A 19,966-nucleotide genomic window follows, 5' to 3' on the forward strand; every position below is an offset into this window, starting at 1 on the left:
TGGTAATCTGATTAACAATTTTATTTATATTATTACTCTCTATTTTCTTAGAGAAATCATTTCCAAATGAGTGTATAGATGAAATCTCTTCTAGAAAGTAATCATATTTCATACAGGAGCAAAATTAGAAATTTCCTTTGAATTTATAATACATTTGCTATTTTTACTAAATATCTAGTCATTCTTTTTTTTAATTTTTTTAAAATTTTATTTTTTTTCAGAATTCTTTTTTTATAGTTGATTTACATATAACACCCAGTGCTCATCCCAACAAGTCATTCTTTAAATAACTAATTCCCTGATCATTTAAGATATTGACTAAACAAAATCAGTTTATATGCAATGTATGAGTAATACAAGTCTTGAATAATGCAAGCTTCATTGGTATAACTGTATATATTGCTGTTACTAATTATCCTAAATTATTTCATATCTTTGGTCATTGGACACAGACTCCAAGTAGTCTAATAAAATCTGTGTAAAACTTATAAAGAGCACTCTACTGTGTAACAGTCCCATGTTCTAATTATTTGACCAGAAGACAGGCATTTTGCCATATTAATACAGGTTTGGTAGAAATAGTCCCCAGGGCAGGATTCAAGTTAACTTTTCAATATCTTGTCCCTGTTTACTATAATTCTTTTTTTTTTAAATGTTTTATTTATTTTTGAGAGAGAGATAGAGACAACATGAGCAGGGGAGAGTCAGAGAAAGAGGTAGATACAGAATCTGAAATAGGCTCCAGGCTCTGAGCTAGCTGTCAGCACAGAGCCCGACCCGGGGCTTGAACTCACAAACTGTGAGATCATGACCTGAGCCGAAGTCGGATGCTTAACCGACTGAGCCACCCAGGTGCTACACAGCAAGAAGACATGTTTCATTTGTTACCTTATCTACAAGAAATAAGAGTAGATGAAAGTGTTGTAGGAAAATAGGAGTTGCTCCCTGAAAGAGGTAACCAACTGAAATGAGAAAGGACAGGAAGGTAGTAAAGCTAAGTGAGGGGGTGTATTATTAGTAAGTCATATAGCTCTACCATGGCATGCAGCAAACACATTAAGTACCTCTGGAGAATCAGAATGCCCATTGTTTTTTTTTGTTTGTTTGTTTGTTTTTCATTAGAGTTTACTAAAGGGAGGGATTTGAGATGGGGAGTATGAGATCAGTTTCATAATTTTTTCTTCAATAACTGCTTTGCTATCCTCTTGAGAGATTCTTTTCTGCTTTCAAACTATATTTCACACAATTTCTCCTTAAAGCATCCTTAGGGATAGTTTTACAAGTTCAACAATCTGTACACTGTGTTAAAATTTCTAGCTCACTAATGAATCAAACGACAGAATGACAACAGAATGTAAAAGACCAACTTATATTCATCTTTATAAAAAAAGAAACCCATAAATCATAAACTCTTAGCAATCCATTCATGTGTTTGTTGGCAAACATTTATTAAGCACCTATTTTGTGGTAGGCACTATGCTAAAGATGGGAATACAAAAACAAAAAATAATTTATACTCTAGTAAAGAAGGAATATAGAAAAGCAAATAATACCAATTCTTTAAGAAGCATATATTAAGCACATACAGTCACTTCCTGCACAGCAATGGAGAAACACAGGTAAAAAAGAGGCTCACTTTGCCTCAGAGGTGAGAGTATGATGGTGTAGAGATTGAAGGATTCTGTGAGGGGGGTGTTGTATTTGTCATATCTGAATTCATGGACTGAAATCCACCAGATGTAAAGGAGGGACATCACAAAGACAGAACAACTTGTGTAAAGGCACAAGCTGTGACAGTGGACAGCCTGGTTAGTGTGAACAAAACATAGTTAATGTAAGAAAAAATGGTGAGAAATTTATTGGGAATCAACAGGGAATGATTATTTTTAAGAAATCTATATAGAATGCTAATTTGTATGCTTAGGTGCTTATAATTTCTAATTATGTTTTTAAAATAGGTTGTTTAAAAATAAACACGAAAATACACTTTTATTTTTTTCCTATTTTTTAAAGTATAAGCTAAACTTATTCATAGATCCAAAAGAACTTTAACTGTATATATTAATACATCCAAATGGAATTTATGTATATATACATATACATTCATTTTGAGAGAGAGAGAGACAGAGGGGAGGAGCAGAGAGAGAGAGAAACAAAGAATCCCAAGCAAGCTCTGCACTGTCAGCCCAGAGCCCTACACAGGGCTCAAACCCACAAGCTGTGAGATCAAGACCTGACCCAAAACCAAGAGTCAGACACTTAACTGACTGAGCCACACAGGCATCCCCAAAATAGAATATATTTTTTAAAAAATTTGTGGAAACTGATGAGTCATAGTAAAATAAGTCCAGTTTTTCTAGACAGATTTCCATATAGTGTTGTAAATTTTAAATTGTCTAAAAAGATTTAAAAGGCAGTAAGTTGCTAGGTGATTGCTAAGGGAAATCATGAAGACTGATAATTAACTTCAACATTGCAATCAGTTTCAATCAAAGAGATTATGTGTCTAAGAGAATTCAATAAAGAAATTAGAGACAGTTTTCATATAGAGCAATTTACATGGAAAAATATTTCATTCCAATTAAAAAGTACTATATGTCCTGACAGTAAAACATGCCACACACAGTGGAATACAAAGAAGAGAAGTTTATCTGTAAGCTCTGGAACAAGTAAAGGCTCTGACCAATGAAGAGAGCACTTAAGAGCACAAGCAGGATTTATGAAAAAGCATAGCCCTCCCAAAACTTTAAATAGTACAGCAAGGCTGACCAGTAAACGCTGAGAAGAAATGCTAAATGAGAGTAGTCAGGAAAAACTGGTGAGGAAGGCAGGTTTTACCTTTAGGCAAATTACCAGGGGTTGGGGCAGGGTGGCATGAAGTTCAAGCAGGAGAAATGCTTCTTGGTATCTTCCAAATTATAAAACCATCTCACCCTCCCCTACCAAGATTCTAATAAATAATAACTTAATGAAGATAAATCGGGAAATACAGCAAAGTGCCAGAAAAGAAATTCTTTTAAAGTCACATCAAGAGATACATACGGTTACCATTTTGATGGATCTTCTTCCAAAATTTTATCAGCATGCACACACATAAATACATGTACACACACTTACATCTTGGAATTAGAGTTGTTGTCTGCAATTTTTTTTTCTTTTTTCCCTATGCTGATGATTCTCAAATATTTTACTCTCAAGGTACTTTTACATCTTTAAAAATTATTGAGAATCCCAAATATTTTATGTGGTTTATAGCTATCAAAGTTTATATTAAAAATTAAACTTGAGAAGTATTTTAAATTATATGTATTAAACACAGATTAGCATAAGGGAAGGAAAGCAAAAATAATATAAAAACAGGGAGAGCGATAAAAACATAAGAGACTCTTAAATATTGAGAACAAACAGAGGGTTACTGGAGGGTTGTGGGAGACGGGATGTGTAAATGGGTAAGGGGCATGAGAATCTACTCTTGAAATCATTGTTGCACTATATACGAACTTGGATGTAAATTTAAAAAAATAAAAAGAATTAAAAATTATATGTATTAATTCAATTTAAAATAAATCCACTACATGTTAAGAAAAAACACATATTTGAAAACAATTATATATATATATATATATATATATATATATATATAGTACTTGTTATAGACATACACACAGCATTTTATGAAAAAAAAATCAACTGTAGGACCTTATCAACTGTAGGATTTCATGGCATCACATTTATAGAATAAAGGAAATATTTTTAGAAGATATAGCAAAATCTTATTGAAAGAAAAGTATGTGTTACCTAGGTAAATGAGTATTTGCTTGTATTTGAAGCCAGAATGCTTAGCAGAACAGAGGTACTCAAACTAAAAGAAAATTAGTGAGAACCGGCACTAAACTTTTACATCTACGTCTGCATTAAAAGCACTGTAATATATTGTTTTGATCAAAGTATGTAAATAAAATTCAATCATACATATGTATAGATTCATGACTACCTAAAAAGCTATGAAAATATGCTTTAAAAGGGAGGAATATTTTCCTAGCTTTTTAGGTAATCATGGATGGTTTTTACTATACCAAAACTCAACATTGTGGTAGTTTCTTGAAGTGTAGTTGTAAAGTGGAATGTGAAATCCTATCAATAAAGTTTTTGCAAGTTACATTAAAAATTCATTCATCTATCTGGCACTCTGAATAGATCATTTACCCATGTATGATTTTGTAGCATCACACATTTTTCATTTAGAAAATTATCTGTTAAGTGAGTTATGTAGCTTGTCAAAAGTTGAAACATTTCATTATGCAACTTAAGAAAAAAATCTCATCAGACAAGTCTTAAAAATAATGGAAGCTATTGTGCTCATGATAGAAAATGTAAGTTTTTCAAAATTCTAATTTTTGTTTGAAAGTTCAGATTTCATTATTACCAAGAGATTGTTGTCGGGCATTTTCTCTGATATTATCAGCCTTTCTTGCTCATTTTTAATAAAATGCCAAATGCTCTAGTCTGAATAACCAAAGGCTGTAAGTCATTCTTTTAAATAAAAGAGTTATTCCATGAAAAAAGTAGTTAGTTTAGCATATAATTGAATCTTGCAGTGCTTTTCCACAAGATAACATGCACTTTAATATGGCCTAAAAGTACTTTATGTATACTTCTCAGAATATTAAAAAAACTTACATGAACAAGTTGAGATTGAATGTAATCAATTTTTGATGCTTCACTAAGGTCATCTGAAATGAAACGGACTTTTCAAGAAGTTTACTCTGAATATACGGTGTTGAAGAATGCAGTGGACAGTTGGGGACCATTGCCTTGCTTCCTGCCAAGGCACTGACAGTTTTACCCATCATTGCATTTACACCATCAGTGCAAATATCAACACAGTGAAAAAGTCTATAAAAATAAAAATTCATTGATCTAGTTCACACTCAATGAATCTTTTACCAATGGTATTATTATGATGACTATTATTATTTTCAATTTGTACACCTCTGCAAGAGGGCCTAGGACCTCTAGTAGTCCACAGACCACACCTGGAGAAACATTGCCCTTAAACCACTATTCTTTAAAACATCTGAAAGAGCTATTTAAAGTTCTCTCAAGTATATGTATCATCATTTAAACATTTTCCGATTAGACATTTAAGTTGTATCTAATTTTTCATTATTACCAATAATTTGTGATGAGCCTCTTTCCATATAAATCTCTGTCTTATTCTCTAATTATGTCTTAAAGATTGACTCCTAGTAATTTTCCTAGGTCAAGAAAGATTTTCAGAGTGCACTACCAAGCACATTTCCACAGGAACCCCAGCTCTGCATCTGGTTCACATTAGGCATCTGCGAATGTGCTAACAGTGCACTCAGATGAGGAGAAGCCACGGTGAGACTATCTCACATTGGGAGCATGGGGTCTCCTTAAGGTTAAGCTACAGGAACCCGGGTCGGCTTATTCATACTAATTGTGTCCATATTCCTGGGCATGTTCCATTTACACACTCTGCCACAGCAAGATCGCATTAAACAGTGACAGGTTTTGTAGTGAGTGATATTTATTTCCTGCCTAAAAAGAGTAGGAGAAAAATATGGCAGCTGCTGTATCATGTGAATGAGTTTCGCAAAATTCATTGTCCCAGTTGTTTGGTTTTGTGACCCCAGATGATTAATCCTTTCCTCTCCTTTTTGTGGCATTTCTGGTTATGTTTGCAAACCCAATTCTTTCTGAACTTTTTCACCCAAACATTTGGTTCAGCTTGTTCCTTAAAGACTTGGAAATGAAATCCTGAGGTCACAGACATTCCCCCCTAATTTATCCCTGCTTTGTAAAATTGGCTTGGTTCTTCTTTTTCCTTTTTTTCCCTCCTAGTTTGTCTTCTTAAAATTAAAAAAAAAGAAAAGGTCAGTATCTTGCTAGATATAGATGATTATATAGCTGAATATTCCGATTTGCCAACCTCATGATTTATTTTTTTTCTTTAGCAGTAGTCAGATTATAGTATTTTATAAAAGTATACTTTTAATTAAAAAATCGACTTAAGAGACTCAATTTATAAGCTATGTACTTCTTATTTTACATTCTTCTATTGTACTTATTTTTGCAAACTGCAGGGAAAATATGTTCTTACTACAAAAAGAACAAATTAAGGTCTAAATTTTATAATTTGTAATAATTCTCCTTAAAAACAGTTTATGCAAACAAGCTAAAATTTGGACTGGAAATAGACAGACAGCAGGTATAAAATAAAACTTGTAACAGGCTTTGAGAGAGAGAAAAAATATGATATATGTGAATCATACAGCACTGACAACTGCATAGGAAACACAATGCATCAATTGAAAATCAGGAAGCAAAAAAAAAATTATCATTCATTAATCTGCAAGATGGGACAAAGAAAAAGATTAGCGGTGTTAAGAAACAAGAATTTCTTTAAAAAGATCTCTTCTGGACAGAGAGAAATGTGTTTAATGAAATTAAAAACAGTTGAATAAGGGGCTCCTGGGTGACTCAGTTAGGCATCCAACTTTGGCTCAGGTCATGATCTTGTGATTTGTGGGTTCAGGCCCCACGTTGGGCTCTGTGCTGACAGCTCGGAGCCTGGAGCCTGCTGTAGATTCTGTGTTTCCCTCTCTATCTTCCCCTCCCCCACTCACATTCTGTCTCTCACTTTCAAAAATAATAAACATTAAAAAAATGGATGAATAAAAGTGGGAACCCAGAAATACTTTATTTTATTAAGTTTTTATATTTTCATTTATCTCAAAGATTAGCACACTCAGAAAGGCTGAGGCATACTAAGAAAGTCTTAAGACTAGGAACAGTTGGAAAAACCAAATTAAAGAGATTTAAATGACAGAGGTGGAAACAGATAGAGTAGAATTGAGATTTACTTCTCTGGGATACCACAGATTCACCATTCATCAGACTAAACAAAATTTAATGTAATAGGCATGATTCCAGAATAAATGAATTATATCTCCACCTCTGAAACGATTGTATTTCATAATTGAGATGGATCTTAAAAAAAAAAAAAAGTCACATGTACTTTTATGGTTAGAAAACATTTTTACCCAGCCGTAGCAAATCAAATACTTCAAGTCTGAAAACTTATTACAAGATCATTGTATTTATACATGGGTGTTTCATACCTCTCATTTCTCAGAGATACATAAGAGGAACTCAGACTTGTATTTTTCAGATACTGTGAAATGAGTTATTTGTACCAAATTAACTTTCTTCTAATCATATGACTTTTTCAGTTCCTGTGTCCTACAAAGAGACAGAAGTGCCACACCTATTCTTTTCCTCTCATCTTCAGGGAAGCCCCCAAACTACTCATCTGGGCTGGCACTTAATCCACTGAAAAACGAATGCAAAGAGGGCAAAAGTAGGCTCCTGGCCTACTTAAAGTCTTGGGCTAAGTGTTACAGAAAGCTAAATACTAATGTGACTCACTGATAACAATAATAAAAATGATTACCTTTTCTCTCTGGGTATTGTTGGGAGTGGGCACGAGGAACAGAACAGAGAGCAGACTAGTGGATTTTGTTCCATCATTAATGTTTTGGACCATATGCATTCATTAAGTTATTTTTTTCTATAAACATTTAGTTAGTTCCTACTGCATTAGATCCTGGGTGGCTTAGTCGGTTAAGCGTCCGACTTTCGCTTAGGTCATGATCTCGCAGTTCGTGGGTTCGAGCCCCACGTCAGGCTCTTTGCTGACTGCCAGCTCAGAGCCTGGAGCCTATTTCAGAGTCTGTGACTCCCTCTCTCTCTGACCCTCCCCTGCTCACACTGTCTCTCTCTCCTAGAAATAAATAAAAAACATAAAAAAAAAATAGATACTGTGATAGAAGAATAAATCAGACAAGGTCTTTATCCACCAGAAGACTTGTAGTTTAGTAGAAAAGTCTCACTAGCCTTATTTGTAAAATAGTCATGAACAAGATGATTGCAAAGGTCTTGCTAGCTCTTAAATTAATATGTGTATATTTTTTAAAAAGTACTACAGTGATTATTATTTCTAATTTGATACTTCCTTATTTTTCTTTATCCCAATGTCCCTTTATTGAACCCAAGCCTTGAGGTCAGGAGAAAGAAGTAGGAAAACTAAAAGAAAGATACAGATGACAAAAGGAGGAAAAAATAGGAAAAGAAGGTAAAGAGAATAGCATTCAACTATTACTGGGCACCTACCCGTGGTAGGCATTGTACAGACATGTAATTTCATCCCAGAGATAGAAGTCCAGCAGCTGCCGCCACACTGCAAAAGAAGTTCTAGAGGCGGGAACGATATTTTGTAAGTCCAGGAACTAACACAATGTTTTAGTACATAGTATGTGTCCTAGAATTATTGGGCACAGTTAAATAAATATAAAGTTAAACAACATCATGAACATTCTATCATTCTAACAATTTAAGAAATGAGTCATCACTTTGTAGAGCATCATTTTCCTTCAGGCACTTAACTCAGAACAATCACTTTTTGTATTTTAGAATATTCTTCAACAATTAAAAAATATATATACTAATCATTTCATTAGTGGAAGTATGAAGACAGATTCCTACACACACACACATACACACACACACGAACAATATTTTTTGGTAAATAAATTATGTTTATTCCTTCAAATCACCTTAATTAGCTGCATTGATTACCTCAATTTCAGAGACTATAGTTCTCCATACTCTGCAGCATAGAGGTTTGTACAGCAGAGTTTTATAATACAGTTCATCTATATGTAACAGGAATCATCATGCATTGCCCTCTCAAATGATATTTCCTTTTCCTTTCATAATTTGTACTGAAGGTTTGAGCTCATTTCCTCTGTCCATTTTATAAGCCTTTTTTTAAATGAGAAAAACAAAACAAAACTGTGACAGCTTATTTGCATGAGATAGTAGTGGGGACTAAGGTGTTTGGGGGAAGGGACTAGGAAGGCTGACTAGTTTGTCAGACACACAAACTAGTAGCTTAGAGGAAAAAAACATGTCTGTTGTTAACAAAAAGAAATAAAACCACTGACAGCGAAGAACAGCAATTAATTTAGTAAATAAAATAAGACACTCCCTATAAATCTAATTATAAAAGCGAATTACAATTACTAATTAATAAACTTCCGACATGTGTAAACACATGTTCATTTTGAAATACAGACTTCTCAACAGAAATGACTTAGACACTGTCTTGTCATTCTTTCCTATCATTTTCCTGACACCCCTTCTTCAACATTCAGAGAGATACTTACACTCACAGTCACCTTTTCTTTCAACCTATATAAACCTATTTACTCATCTAGTCTAAAAATGGTCACATTAAGTGACAGTCACACTCTACCCTAAAACTACCCAAACACTGCCATAATAATTTTCCTTATACAGTACAATTACAATTTAGTTTTATATTATTAAAGGTTTTATAGCAAGAAGCTAGAGATAAATATATTTATCAATAAACTTAAAGAAATTAGAGAAACTAATTGGAAAGGAAAATGTATACCAATCTCTATTTACAAATGATGTGATCATAGAGAATCCTACAAAATCCACAGAAAGCTACTAAAGAAAATAAATTAACTCAACAATTTTGCAAGATACAAATTCAAAACAGAGTTAGTTGTGCTCCTAAACCAGCAATGAAAAACCAGGAAAAAAAAAATTAAGAAAGCAATCACATTGACAATGACATCTAAAAGAATAAAATACCTGGGAATAAATCTAACCAGGGAGGTGAAAAATTTCTACACTTAAAATTGCAAAGCATTATCAAAAGAAAATAAAGAAAACCTAAATAAATGTAAAGACATCTGCGGTTCACAGAAAGACTTAATACTGTCAAGATGTCAAAGCTACCCAAAGTGATCTATAGATTCAACATAATCTCTATTAAAACTCCAGCAACCAAAGAAGGTTGGAAATGGAAATGGAAAACTGATCCTCAAATTTATGTGGAATTGTAAGTGTTTCAAAGAGCCAGAACAGTCTTGATAAAGGACAAAGGTGGAGAACTCACACTTTCTGATTTCTAAACTTACCACAAAGCAAACAAGCCTTACCACAAAGCTACCGCAAACAAAACACTGTGGTATTGGCATATGAATATACATGTAGATCAATGGATTAAAAATGAGAATACAAATGTAAACCCATATATCTATGACCAATTGATTTTTGGCAAGAGTACCAAGTCCATTCAATATAAAAGAACAGTCTCTTAAACAATTGGTTCTGGGACAGCTGGATTTCCACATGCAAAAGAATGGAGTTAAACCCCTAACTCACATCACAAAAAAATTTTAACATAAAATGGATATAAGACCTAAACATAAGAGCTAAAACCATAAAATATCTAGAAGACTCTGTAGGAATGAATCTTCAAGACCTGCTATTTAGCAGTGTTCTTTATTTATTAATTCATTCATTCAGGTATGTGAACACAGTGCTATATTAGTTTCAAGTGTACAACATAATGATTCAACACTTCTATGCATTTCTCAGTGTTCACCAAGATAAGCATACTCTTATTCCCCTTTTATCTATCTAATCCCTTACCCACTTCCCCTCTGGTAACTACCAGTATTTTCTCTGTATTTAAGAGTCTCTTTTTTTTTGGGGGGGGGGGTTGGTTTTTTTTTCCATTTGTTTTTTTTTTTTTTACTTTTAAATTCCACATATGAGTAAAATCAATGGTATATCTCTTTGTCTAACTTATTTCACTTAGCCTTATAATTTTTGGTCTCACATGTTGCAAATAGCAAGATTTCATCCTTAAAAAAAAGAAGATTCCATTTTTTTATGGATGAGTCATTCCAATGCGTGTGTGTGCGTGTGTAACACAAACATCTCTTCCTTATCTATTCATCTATGGATGGACACCTGTGTAGCTTCCGTATCTTGGCTATTGTAAATTATGTTGCAATAAACATAGGGTGCATGCATCTTTTTGAATTAGTGTTTTGTTTTCTTTGGGTAAATATCCAGTAGTGCAATTACTGGCTCATGTAGTAATTTCATATTTTTTTTTTAGTGTTCAGGAACATCCATGTTTTCCCACAGTGGCTATACCAATCTTCATTCTCATAAAGAGTGCACAAAGTTACCTTTTTCTCTACATCCTTTCCTATGATTGCTATTTCTTGTGTTTTTGTTTTGTTTTGTTTTGTTTTTTAATGTTAGCCATCCTGACAAGTGTGAGGTATTATCTCATTCTGGTTTTAATTTGCATTTCCCTGATTATGTGAGAGAGACCTGAAACTATAAAAGTCCCAGAGAAAACACAGGCAGTAATTTCTTTGACATTAGTCATGGAAACATTTTTATAGGTATGTCTCATCTGGCAAGGGAAACAAAAACAAAATTAAGCTGTTGAGCCTATGCCAAAATAAAAAAAAAAAAAAAAACTTTTTTGCATCGTGAAGGAAACCATCAACAAAACAAAAAACAACCTACTGAATGGGGAAGATGTTTGCAAATGATATAATCTGACAAGGGGTTAATATCCAAAATACATAAAGAACTTCTACAACTCAACATCCAAAAATCAATTCAATTAAAAAATGGGCAGAGGACATGAATAGACATTTTTTCTAAGAAGACATACAGATGACCAACAGACACATGAAATGATAGCAATGCATTCTTAGGTATGACACCAAAACTCCAACAAACAAACAAACAAAAAAAGATAAACTGGACTTCACCATAAGCTTTCGCATATCAAAGGACATTATCCAGAAAGTCAACGGACAATGTTTACAGAAGAAAATATTTGAAATCACATCTGATAAGAGTTTAATATGCAGAATATATATAAACTTCTAAAACTCAACAGAGAAAAACAACCTGATTAAAAGAAGACTTTTATAGATATTTCTTCAGTGAAGATATACAAATGGCAAATATGCACATGAAAAGATATATAACTTAAGTGGGGACTCTTTTTTGCTAACATTTGTAACTTTATTCATGATAACCAAAAGGTGAAAACAAGTCAAGTGTCTATCCTCAGATGAATGAGTAAACAAAGTACAATATATGCACACAATGGAAGAATATACATGCTACAATATGGGTGAATCTTGAAAACATTATACTAAGTGAAATAAGTCAGATACAAAAAGATAACTGTTGTATGATTCTACTTATGCAAAGTATCTATAATAGGCAAATTCATAGAGACAGAAAGTAAATTGAGGTAAAGAAGGAAATGGGGCTGGAGAAAAAGGAGAATGGAAAGTTATGGTTTAATGGATACAGAATTTCTATTTCTGGTGATGAAAACATTTTGTAAGTAGAAGTGATGATTGTATAACACTCTAATATAATCAATTCCACTGAATTATACACTAAAAATGGTTAAAATGTCAAATTTTGTTATATATATATACACATACACATATACCACCGTATTTAAAACTAATAAAAATATTAATAAACATTTAGTTATATATTTAAATGGGTAAATTTTATGGTGTGTGAATTATACTTCAATAAAACTGTTAATATATATATGTAATAAACATTTACCTCAAAGTCATGTTTAATGGATATAACATAGATTAAATTTTGATTTTAGTTTTTCTTCATTGCCCATTTACAATAATTTCAGATACCTCTTATAAACACTTGTGTTGTTTTTATTTTTTTTAACATTTTGTTGATTTTTTTTTTTTTTTAATGGTTTTTTAAATTTATTTCTAGGAGAGAAAGAGAGACAGTGTGAGCAGGGAAGGGTCAGAGAGAGAGGGAGACCCAGAATCTCTAGCAGGCTCCAGGCTCTGAGCTGGCAGTCAGCACAGAGCCCGACGCGGGGCTTGAACCCATGAACCGCGAGATCATGACCTAAGCAAAAGTCGGACCCTCAACTGACTAAGCCACCCAGGCGCCCCTACGTTTTGTTGATTTCTGAGAGAGACAGCATGAGAAGGGTAGGGTCAGAGAGAGAGGGAGACATAGAATCTGAAACAGGTTTTAGGCCCTGAGCTAGCTGCCAACACAGAGCCTCACGCGGGGCTCGAACCCACAAACTGTGAGATCATGACCTGAGCCAAAGTCGGCCGCCCAACCGACTGAGCCACCCAGGCACCCCGTTTTTATTTTTTTAATGTTTATTCTTACTTTGGAGAGAGAAAGTGAGCGGAGGCAGGGCAGTGAAAGAGGGAGAAAGAATCTGAAGCAGGCTCCAGGCTCTGAGCTGTGAACACAAAGCCCAATGTGGGGCTTGAACCCACGAACTGCGTGACCTGAGCTGAAGTCAGATGCTTAATTAACTGAGCCACCCAGGTGTCCCAATACTTTCCGTGTTAACATGAAAACAATTTTGTTAATTAATGAGCCATGAAGTGAATTCCTTTAGACTTACACATATGCTCGCAAATTTAAACTGGAAATTTCCAGCAGAATTATCCTAGTTCTGCACTACATCTCTCTCTTTAAGCCCATTCAAAATGCCACCTTATACAATGTCTGTAACACACTAGATACAGCAGAAGCCTAATAATTTAAGTGAATAAAAGATTAAGTAATAAATGGAAAACCATGTGATCCATGCTAACTTTTCTCTCTATTCTGAACTTCTAAGTCAATTCCATGCTGATTCCTGAAGGTAGTGAGATTCTTTGAAACCTCAACTTTTTCAGAAAGTTGCCTATTGACAAATACAAGAAGTTTAATATAGCATATTTTAGCCTAATACGGGTTTATCAATATACAATACAGTGTTAGAAATGGCAGAAAACTTCATAATCATTTTTTTCCTCATATAAGGATCTATCATTTTAAGTAAAATTATGTTGAATATCAAACATATATAATTGATACAGATGGAAAATTAGAGTACTTGAAATAGCAAATGTATGGAGTTGACACTGGAAATTTACTCAATGGAACTATCTATGGATGATGGGTAGTTTTTTTTTTTACCCTAAGAACAAGAAAGACATTAAGAATTAAGCCTAACAATTCAGAAGTTCCTAATATTGGGAGACACAGCTTTGGTGTGAGATAAATAGTAGTTTGTGATTGCTAATAAACATAAAGTAGGAAGAATTTACCATTGCTCACATACTACTTGTACTGTGACTCTTTTCTCCTTTACTACGGCTTCACATCCTTACGTACCACCCACTTTTCTCTGTGGTCACCCTATCCCCAGAGGCTAGCCACAGATAGTTTTGCATTTGTCATTTTAAGAGAAAATTAGTTAAGACTTAAAATCCTCTCAGAAGAAAAGTAGCTCCCACAGCTGAATTTAACAGGACTGGAAGATTGATCAATTTACCTGCCTTCTCCCTGCCAACCTTAGTCTAGGTCATCTGGGGTCCGAGCAAAGCCAAAAATAATGGTCTCACATCAAGATCTTTTCTGTTGCTTGCACCTCACTTCTATCCAATTGACTGCCAAGCCTATCCCTTCCATTCCTGGCTGTCTGCCGGGCCTTTGGACCACCTGTCCTGTCTAGCCCTATGGTTTAGATTTCCTCTTGCTTCCTGATTCCATGCCTGGTTTCAGCTGAGATTAATTTTTCTGAGCTGTGTCTGCAATTGTCCGGTCTTTATCTAGTTCCTAATTTCCATTTTGTTTAGTTACTCCCTATGTCTGTGTTCTCTCTCTACTGTGCCAGGCTTTGTTTTTGTGTTTTGAAACTTCTCTTCAACTCCCTAGCCAGTCTCAACTACAGCAGCCCTGCCGAGGCCTCTGCCTAACTACATCACTGACTGAGCTTACTGTTCTGAGAACTTTAAACTGACTAACTAGTCTTAGAGGAAGGAAAGGCAAAGAATCAAATACCACTTTTTCAACCTAACTGTAGCAACTCATAAGTATTCTCTTAATATAGTTAAGGAATTAACTTGTTGCCTCATTATTTAAACCTGTTTCTATGATTTTTTTCAAATAATAATTCACAAATATATAGCAGCTATATTTGTTATTATATTTTTATATATTATTTTTCAAATTATATAACCCACAAATATATATATATTTATATATATAAATATATATATCGCTATGCACTGATACCCAAAGACTCAATGAGTGTGAATTGGTTAAGCTACTGAATATTTAAGCCGATTGTATAGAAACAGTGGATATTACAAAGCTTTGAGAACTGAATCCACACGAAGAATGTATTGCCTGTGAAACACTATTACCCAAACTAGGCTGCTAGACTCACTGATATTGTTATTTCTTAGAAGAGGATTATACGGTTTGATAAATGACAATAAGAGGCTATAACTCTGATAATTTCTTTTGAAAAAACAAATGAGTATGAGTTTCTTCTTTATAACCTTTTCCCTTAGGATTTACAGATATATTATTGACAGATTTCTTGTCATTATATCCTAATTAGGCAAAAATATTCACATATATAATACACACTATATATTATACAATATAATATATTAATATATTATACAATATACAATATTATACAAATATAATACAATCATATACAATAACAACTTCATATATACAGTAAAATAGCCATATATATGTATGTGTTATTTTTTTCCTCTCCTGGCTGCCTTCAAGACACTGGCAATTATCCCACAATTGGTCTTCCGTTCTCCATTATATTTGTGTGTGTGTGTGTGTGTGTGTGTGTGTGTGTGTATGTGTGTGTATGCCAAGTATGGAATCTTTCTAGAAATCTTTAATGGAGTATATTTAGTTACTTGGTTATATTTTTTTTGTTCCCGTCTTGGGACATTTTTATGATTCATTAAAGAAAACACTAACAATAAATACTCACCAAAACACCCATCTTTCAGGGACCCTAGGTAGCTCAGCCAGTTGAGCATCCTAAATTCAGCTCATGATCTCATCGTTCGTGAGTTCAAGCCACAGGTGTGCTGATACCTGAGAGCCTGGAGCCTGCTTCAGATTCTGTGTCTCCCTCTCTCTCTGCCCCTTCCTTGGTATTCTATCTCTCTGCCTCTCAAAAATGAATAAACATTAAAAAAAATTTTTTTAAACACTCATATGTCAATTTGCTGTTTAAAATGTCAAAGACTGATTCTTTGCTATAGATCTTTGTGAGACATTGTCATGAAAAATAGTCCTCAGGATTTGGGGGTTTGGTACTTTTGAAGTCTGAAGTGGCCTTTGTCTATAGGCAGTTTTTTTTTTTTTTTAATGTATCCTTTGTATTACTTCAGCATGTTTTAATAAATTTTTAAAAAAATTTTTATAGTTTATTTTTAAGACAGAGCACACGTTGGGGATGGGTAGAGAGAGAGAGAGACACAGAATCTGAAACAGGCTCCAGGTTCTGAGCTGTCAGCACAGAACCCAACACGGGGCTCGAACCCACAAACCACAAGATCATGACCTGAGCCGAAGTTGGATGCTTAACCGACTGAGCCACCCAGGCACCCCACTTGAGTAGCATTTTAAGAAATAAACTTTAAGACCAATTTTTGCCACTTTTTATTTGCCTGTGTTTATTTGGATCTAAATATCTAGAGTTCAAATTATATTTGCTTTCAAGAATGTGGTTGTCTTGGTGACCTGAAAAAAGAAAAAAAGAACTTTATGTATGGTAATACATTCATAAAAATAAGTATGCTGGCTAGACAATGTGTCTCTCAAAGATGTCTACGAGATAATAACCTGAAAAAAAACTGTGCTTAATACTGACTTTTTTTTTTTTTTTAATGGCCCTTTGTGCTTTAAGGAAAACTAAAGGAAGTGTTAAGCCAGCATTTGTTAATCCGGTTTATGGGAACTGGAGGAACCCAGAGAAAACGGAGGTAAGCGGTAATGGTGAACTATATTGTTTCAGATGCAGAAACACACACACACATACACACACAGAGTGTCGTTTGGACATTCCCACAGCATGGCTAAGAGGAATGTTTTAGCAGTCATTTCATTGGGAATGGAAAGGACTTTCAGTCTCTCTAAATGTGCAATGAGACTTTTCCACTCCAGGACAGATTCAATCTGTTTGTAAAGTTGGTTCACTGTTAAGTGGCTTTGTGGTCACTGTTCATACTCAACGAGAGCTGACAAATCTGGAAAATATCAGTTTAACCCAGACTATTAGTCAGCTACCCATAGTAACTCTTCATTGACTGCTGTTTGTATTCTATTCCCAAAGACAAAAGGGAGGATAGCATTCTGTGCTCTCTTTAACTTTAGGTGGAGCAGTAAAAGGCTATTACCTGATAAGTCAGAAGACGAAAGGGGAAATTAAAGTGTATTACATCTTTCTTGGACCTTTTTAGGGCCATTTCTTATTTAGTGAAATAAGAAGTAGTCTAGAGTGAAAATGGGAAGTAAAATCCTTCTCACATCTTTAAGTAGATAATATGAGCATTCATTTGAGTATATAATAGGATTAGCCTGACATATCACTTCTTCATCTATGAAAAACTCTTTACATCCTATTTTAGAAATCTTATTCATTCTCTTGTCAAAGTGAGCATATACAAAACACTAAAGTGTGAATTCCCCCCTATAATTTTTAAATGAAATAGGCCATGAACAGTTGTTACCATTACTGAAATGAGTAACAAGGTGCCAGATCAGACAGTTTCGTAAGTAGTTTTGGAGACTTGGTTGATATGGCTGACTTTTTTTGTGTGTTTTATTGAATAATGATGTCATACATACTTTTAGTATTGTTTTGGAAGGAATGAAAATGAGAAGATATTTCCCAGAGCACAGAGAAAATTAATTTGAATGATAAGTCAAATCAATCAAGACACAGTAAAAATTAAAAGGTAGCCTCATACAATCAATAAATAAACAGATATTTAAGAAGCCTAATGTAATTTATCTTCCTGGCAAAGTAGATAGATGTAACATAAACCTACTTCATTTTTAGTAAAGGAAGGAAAATTTATTTTTTAAAAAATCTTTAACATTTAGTATCTGAAAGATATAAATGAGGTAAGAAATAAAATGGTAGTCTTTAAATTTAGCATTTTAATATTAGTATCTTATAAATTTGTACTAATTAAAAACCTGCTAGGAAGGTTATTACATCTTTTTCTTTCTACTTAGAAATGGCTACTCTGGCACACGAGTAGGGGTTTGTGTCACATACCCACCTTTCAAGGTGCTTTCAAGACTTTTTCTATTGTGTATGCATATGACAGTGTAATCAGTGACTCTTGAGAACCTTGTAAACAATTGCTTTTTTCTATCCTAATAAAAAAATAATTCCTCTTTCACATTTTTTCCTTTCTATTAAGAACGGCTGGAGAAGAAATGCTGTTACAGTTCTTGAACTTTGTTGCCGCTTTGACTTCTGTTGTTTCAGAAACAATAACTTTATTTTAAACCAATTGTACCTTCCCTGACTGTGTAACAATGAAATTGACTTCTCCAAAACACTCTTGTAAAAAGTCAGAGAAAATTGTCATATGCTGATAGAGAACAGTATAATGAACTTCTGTATAACTATCACCCAACTTCAATAATTGTCATCTCATGGTCATCCTTGTTTCAGCTCTACTGCCACCCATTCCCACTACACACCAGAGTGGTGATGGTGGTTTTTCTTTTATTTCTTAAGACTTTTTTTTGTTGGTTTAGAGCTGCTTTAGGTTCATAGCAAAATTGAGCAGAGGGTACACAGATTTCTCATATATCCCCTCCCCCCACACACATGGCCTCCCCCATTACAACATCCTGCACCAGGGATGGTACATTGATTACATTGACAATTCTGTCTCTACGTATTATTCAGAGTCCATAGTTTACATTAGGGTTCACTTGGTGTCAACCAGAGTATTTTTTAAGCAAATCCCAGATATCATTTAATTTCACATGTAAAGACTTCAGTTGTACATTAAGGGATAAAAACTTCTAAAAAATTTGACCACAGTATCATACCTACAAATTTAATAATAATCCTTGATATCAACAAATATTCATTCAGTGTTCAACTGTTGTTGCTGTATTTTTAAAATCAGAATATATGGTATATACATCCAAACTGACAGACATGTTTCCTAAGACTCTTAACCTCTAGATTCCATTTTCTCTCTCATGTCTTTGTGATTTGTTGAAGAAATCAAGGTGTCTATCCTAAAAAACTTTCCACATTTTAGATTTCCTAATATATTCTGTAAACTATAACTCTCTCAACTAAAAGCTTGGGTTTTTGTTAGTGGTGGTGGGGTGTTTTTTGTTTGTTTGTTTTAACTCCACTGTGATCAATACAGAAGACTTAGAGAAACCAGCACCATAGAAAGAGGCACTCAAGATTCTGGCCACTGCCCTCCCCTATCTCACCAGATGTGAGGATAAGGCAGTGACTCCTATGCCCCAATGGCCTTAGACACACACCAATGTTAGGCCTGTCAACAGTGCAGGCAGTGTAGACTAAAGGTACTAGGGGGAGAGTCAGGAATGCTCACTGCATTCTGCATGATCTAGAAAGAAGTCTGTTATTTTAACGCCTAAAATCCTAACCTTTTCAATGTGTTTTTCTTTAGAGTTCTGTATACTCCTTCTCAAATCCATTATATGGCACAACATCAGGATGCCTGGAGACTATATCTAATCATCTGAAATAGTACCATCATGATCAACTATTATCTAGGGTATGTAGTTAATAGAAAATTCTAGTCTGTGAAATCTGATGGAAACTTGTCTCATGCAATAGTAAAAACAGAAGGGATTTAGAATACTAGTGTAATTTTACAAATAAATATTCTTACTGATTAAATGTTTTCATGGAATCTGAATCAGAACCTTATCTTCATTATATATCTGAATATGTTAATAAAATGTTCTACTTGATTTTCTTTGATTTCATCATGATCATTTAAAAAAAACACAAATCAAATTGTTTTATATCCTGCATATTAAATAGGTTTTAAGATTGTTATTTATATGAGAGAGAACTTAGAAACAAAAAAGTGAACTAATTTAGCATATAAGCTAGCAGGAATGGACAAATCACAGTAATCCTAATACACATAACCATGAATAAGAGATATTT

At 33.9% G+C, this 19,966-nt stretch overlaps 1 protein-coding gene across 1 annotated transcript in view; it reads left to right on the plus strand.

Annotated features, from left to right (window-relative positions):
- MALRD1 (MAM and LDL receptor class A domain containing 1) overlaps window positions 1–19,678 on the plus strand; it is an 800,662-nt gene extending 780,984 nt beyond the window's left edge. The window contains 2 exon segments of the mRNA XM_039216734.1: window positions 16,685–16,760; window positions 19,458–19,678. Coding sequence (XP_039072665.1) covers window positions 16,685–16,760; window positions 19,458–19,538 — 157 coding nt within the window. The 3' untranslated portion in view covers window positions 19,539–19,678.
- Window positions 19,679–19,966: the final 288 nt, after the last annotated feature.

This window comes from Hyaena hyaena, unplaced genomic scaffold, assembly GCF_003009895.1.
Source record: "Hyaena hyaena isolate Hyena2069 unplaced genomic scaffold, ASM300989v1 scaffold_656, whole genome shotgun sequence".
Lineage (NCBI taxonomy): Eukaryota > Metazoa > Chordata > Mammalia > Carnivora > Hyaenidae > Hyaena > Hyaena hyaena.